Source organism: Aegilops tauschii, chromosome 3, assembly GCF_002575655.3.
Source record: "Aegilops tauschii subsp. strangulata cultivar AL8/78 chromosome 3, Aet v6.0, whole genome shotgun sequence".
Taxonomy (NCBI): Eukaryota; Viridiplantae; Streptophyta; class Magnoliopsida; order Poales; family Poaceae; genus Aegilops; species Aegilops tauschii.
In genome coordinates this window covers 611,561,799-611,566,999 of record NC_053037.3, presented here as the reverse complement: position 1 = coordinate 611,566,999, position 5,201 = coordinate 611,561,799, and the positions used below count along the sequence as shown (strand labels likewise).

At 49.2% G+C, this 5,201-nt stretch overlaps 1 protein-coding gene across 1 annotated transcript; it reads left to right on the top strand.

Annotated features, from left to right (window-relative positions):
* The first annotated feature begins 564 nt into the window (after positions 1–564).
* Positions 565–2,043, top strand: LOC109764721 (putative E3 ubiquitin-protein ligase SINA-like 9). The gene is made up of 2 exons (XM_020323510.4): positions 565–857; positions 961–2,043. Exons 1-2 carry the CDS (start codon positions 690–692, stop codon positions 1,870–1,872), a joined length of 1,080 nt encoding a protein of 359 aa, XP_020179099.1. The 5' UTR covers positions 565–689; the 3' UTR covers positions 1,873–2,043.
* Positions 2,044–5,201: the final 3,158 nt, after the last annotated feature.

Below are 5,201 nucleotides of genomic sequence, written 5' to 3'. Positions count from 1 at the left end.
TATCGTATTTTGAGTCAAGTTTTAAAACATATTTGAGTAGCAAAATATTAATGCATATGATCAAAAAAATATTATTGGATTCGTATTTGAATGTAGTTTTCATTGTTATTATTCTTGCTACGTATAACTTATACTCTCTCTATCCGAAAATACTTGTGGGAGAAATGGATATATCTAGACGTATTTTAGTTCTAGATACATACATCTTTATCCATTTCTTTATAAGTATTTTCAGACGAGGGAGTATTTTACAGTGGAGCAGTAGGAAAAAAGACGTGTTATAGTGGAGCGTTGGGAGAGCCCCAACAGTAAAAAGCCAAACTCACTGAAAAGTAATGATTAAAAAGAAGATTCACATGCCCACTTGCAGTACCAAGCAAAAACACAAGGCCAATCGATCAGTAAATATATATAATTAAAAACACTGTCACGGTTCCCCAGTTGAAATTTTTTGGGTCATGGTGTTCAATAGAGTTCTTTAATGTTGGACTAGAGGGCATTAATGTGACATATCGTAGTTTAACGCGGTGGCGTGGCAGTGACATTGGCATACGCATACCAGCCGAGTGTCCAGTGTCCTTGTCCTCTGCACCCACCACTAGTCACAAGTGTGCGTCCGGTTCCAGTCCCAGTCCCACCTGAGTGCTGCCCAACTGCTCCCCTGACTGAATCTTGGTGGGAGAGGAGAGATGGGCCTCGGCGGCGGCGGCGGAGATGGGATCCTGGCCGTGGTGCCGATGGAAGCCATCCCGATGGCGGAGCCGCAGATCGTCGCCGGCGGCAAGACCGTGGGCCTGCGGGCGGACCTGCTCGACTGCCATAACTGCCGCCTCCCCCTCAAGCCCCCGATATTCAAGGTGAGATCTGCCGGCCGCCCCTCTTCTCCAAGATTCGGTTTTTCGTTTTCGTGAATCCGGCATGGCGTGAGGGGGTCACATCTGGTGTGAATCTTGGCGGCAGTGCGACGCCGAGCACCTCGTCTGCTCCTCCTGCCGCGGCCTCCACGGCGAGGCCTGCGGCGGCCGCGCCGCCGTCCACTCCGCCCTCGCCGACATCTTCGCGGCCGCCGCCACGGTGCCCTGCGGCTACGAGCGCTACGGCTGCGACGCCGGGGGCGTGGTGTACCACGAGGCCGCCGACCACCGGCGCGCGTGCCAGCACGCGCCCTGCTGCTGCCCGGACCGCGCCGGGGCGGCCGGCATCGGGGGATGCGGCTTCGTCGGCTCCCGCCAGGATCTGCTCGACCACATCTCCGGCCCCGACCACTCGCGCCCCATCATCGTCGTCCGCTACGGCCAGCCGTGGAACCTCAGCCTGCCGCTCTCGCGCCGCTGGCACATCCTCGTCGGCGAGGAGGACAAGGCGGTGGCCGCCGCCGCGGGCGCCGACCGGCACCGCAACCTCTTCCTCGTCTCCCTCGGCGAGCGCGGCGCCACCACAGCCGTGTCGCTGGTGTGCGTCAGGGCGGACGGCACGGCGCCGAGCGCGCCGCAGTTCGCGTGCAAGCTCGCCGTGGAGAGCGACGGCTGCAGGCTGACCCTGGAGTCGCCTCTGGTGTGCAGCAGTTCCCTGTCCGGCGGCCTGCCCACCGAGGTCAAGTGCTTGCCGGTGCCGAAAGACTTTCTCTCCGGCGACAGTGTCCCACTCAGCATCCACATCGAGAAGCTTCTGGCTCTCCCTGCTCCTCCTCTAGGACTAGGAGTGTCGCCGGCCGCTACATCTCCTGTCGCCGCCACCCCTCCTCCTTGTCCGGCCGCCACCATCCCGCCTTCTCGTCCGTCGTCCGGCTCCTCCGACAACGTCGCAGTCAAGACGGTGATAACAGATCAGAGCTACAAGAAACGGAAGTCTGCCAACCCAAGGAAGCTGTAGGGAGGACGACGATGGGCTGGAGTAGTACGATGATGAATGGTCGACCAGTAGGCATAGCAATAAGCTACGTATTATTTTGTAATGTGCAATCAGTGTTCTGTTTCTTTAATCTGATGAAGTCCATGGTTTTTAGTCTGAAATAACCAGACAGCCTGCATTCCCTTTGTTGAAGCCTGCCTGCATATTTTGTACTCCCTCCGTTCGGAATTATTTGTCGCGAAAATGAATGTATCTAGAACTAAAATACGTCTAGACATATTCATTTCTGCGATAAGTAATTTCGAACGGAGGGAGTAGTGGTTATTACTGATTCTGCCTGCACATCCGGCATGATATGTGTGGTTACTGTTCGGTACATATGTGCTGCTACAGTTTTAGCACAGCATCTTCAACAGCTGCCAAAAGAAAACCCTTTTTCTTGAAATTTATGTGGTCCCAGATTTTGTTGTTACTGATTCTGTACATTTGTGCTGCTACAGTTTTAGCACTTTTTAGTGTTAAGAAACTCAGAACTTAGGTTTGAAGATTGTCTGAACTTTCTTACACTTTCAGATGACATGCAAAATCAACATGGGCCAGTATATGCCAGTTATTCTCACCGGCAGAGAAATCGTGCGTTGCTATAAATGGAATGGAACGACCAAACCATATACGTATGCCATGTGCAACTTTTGTTTGGTTTTAAATTCAAGAAACATCACACTCCTTCACTTGCTTTTTACTTGCTCTGCAAACTAATATAAGACGTTTTGAATCATTACTTTAGTGGTCTAAAACATTTTATATTAATGTACTGAGGGAATAGATCATTGTGTACACTCTGCTTTTTTTTTCTTAGTCTGTATATATTCCTAGACTCATCCTTTCCTTGGCTCTTTCAATAGTCTGTACGTGGTTGTGTCGTCATGTGTGTATTTGTCGCCCCTTCCCTAACAACGGTGAATATCGGATGCATTTTTCATCATTGTCGGGTATGTATGGTAGCGTATTTGCCGCCTCTCTTTGGTGTCATAATTAAGAGGGGCACATACAAACATACGCATCTCTCCTTCGCCAACAGTTGCAACCATCCTACTTTTACCCCGCCTCATTCGCCTCCCCTGCACAAGACGATGAAGTACTTCAGAGCTGAAATGTTCTAACCGATCTACTTGTCGTCCAACTAAATTCTCAATTTAATTTAAAAGTAGATAACATCAATAAAAATAGTGTATCGGTCAATAATTTTTTTGTTTTGATACCTAATAGAAAATAATATGAAAGCATATTTATGACACGGCATTGGATACAACAAGCCCAATGACCGTGTCAAGTGGGACATGATCTAGGCTAGAGTCCTTCTAGCACAAGAAAAAAAAACAAAAGGAAGATAGAGAATTCTATGATTAATTTGTTTTGGATACTTGATTTGTACTATCTACTTCATAGAATAGACACATGAAACAAAATTTTAGTTTGTTTGGGCAGTTCTTAGGTGTGGGGCATGTCATTGTGAGAGGCCGTCAAACGGGGTGAGGTGAAATGATGTGTGGCGGCTGTGGATGGGAGGAGGTGGGTTGGATGAGCATGACTACCACATGCACAAACTTACTTTTATTAGTAATAAAAATCCAAGTTCCCATCTACAAATGGTTTGTTGCATTGCCATGAAACAAGAAAGTGATGGTTAAGTCAACAATAAATGTTCGCAAAAAAAGTCACCAATAAATGTTCACAAAAAGTCAACAATAAATGACTTTTTATTTTCACGTGGATTATTACGTTACAAGGCCTTTCTTTCTTCTTTCAACCCTATCACTCCATTAGGTCAATCACCAACTGCGAGGTCATTGCATCATTGCTTTCCTCCAGTGTCATCCCTACTCCGGTGAATCTCTTCTGCTATTCTAGTTTCCTACCTGGTGGTTTTCTTGCGCCGCCGATGTTCCATCGTTGCTCCACTCTCCTTCGCCTACTCCAACGAATCTTTGCAACAATTCGGCGCAGAAGAAGAATAACTCTACAAAAGAAAAGGTCCAGTGATTTCAACACACTGTTCCTATGGGTCAACCCCCAATGCTCCTATTCGCAAAAAAAAAAAAAAACCAATGCTCCTAGTATTGGGAGGCAAAATCTGTCCAACTTCTCAACTTAACACAGTTTCGCAAAAAAAACAAAAATTCTCCATATGTTATAGCACTAAGAAGGCCTTGTTGCGAACCAACCTGTGGTTGGATGATTAGAGTGACTGTGGTATCCCCAGCCTACTAGGGTTCAAATCCTGGTGCTTGCATTTATTTCAAGATTTCTGGCGATGCACAATCAGTGGAAGGAGACGTTCCCGTTGATAGGGTAGGATGTGCGTGTGTGCGTTCATAGAGATGAGTATATGCGCGTGTATATAAGCGCTTTGCGTCTGTACTGTGTTTAAAAAAGAAGGCCTTGTTGCTAGCAGCACATGCCACATGTATGTTTTTTTAGAAAAGGAGGATGACCCCCGGCCTCTGCATCTGGGCGATGCATACGACCACTTTATTAATTATTCTCACAAGACCTTACAAACTCATACAACAGTAAGACTAAAGCCGCCGTCTAAGCAACAAGCTCTCGCTACACCTATCCAGTTGATGAAGGGGCGCAGATAGCCTGTGCCTAATACCAAACATACATCGCAGCAAAGCCTAACATCTAAGACCCGAGAACCCAACCTAGCCACTTGCCGGGTCTGGGGCACACACTGGTCCGGCGTGCTCTCAGAGGCCGCCGCCGTCAACTACCACCGCTCCATCTTCAGAACTGTACTGATGCATCAACCTTGCTCGGTCTAGCTATCGTCGACGCCACCATGGCGCCCAACGGCACCACCTCCCTGTGGGCAAACAGCTGAGCATGTCGCAGTCACCACTGATACACCTCAGCGCCATGCTGCCAAGTAGCACCAGCCGACACAACTTGAAGTCCTTGGAAGATCTGTCGTGCGTAGCACCTGCCGACCAGGCATGACAAAGCGTAGCACCTGTCGGTCAGGCATGACTTGACATCTCCACCGAAGCTCCGTGCAAGACGAAGCCGCTCCACCTCCTGCCTGTGACTTCCAGCGTTGCTCCACAAACGATGCTCCCAAGAGAGAAACGACACCGCAGTGCCGCCATCGTTCGATCTGGAACACCAGATCCTAGGGTTTCCCCCGGAGCAGCACGAGTTGGTCGACAGTAGTTACACGACGATGCCTTCATCAGAGGTAACGGCGTAGAACGCCGCCATCGCCTGTCGTCGGCTCGGTTTTCACCGGCAACCATGTCTCCCCAACTCGCAGCCGGGACTAGATGATGGATCTCAAGATCCGATCA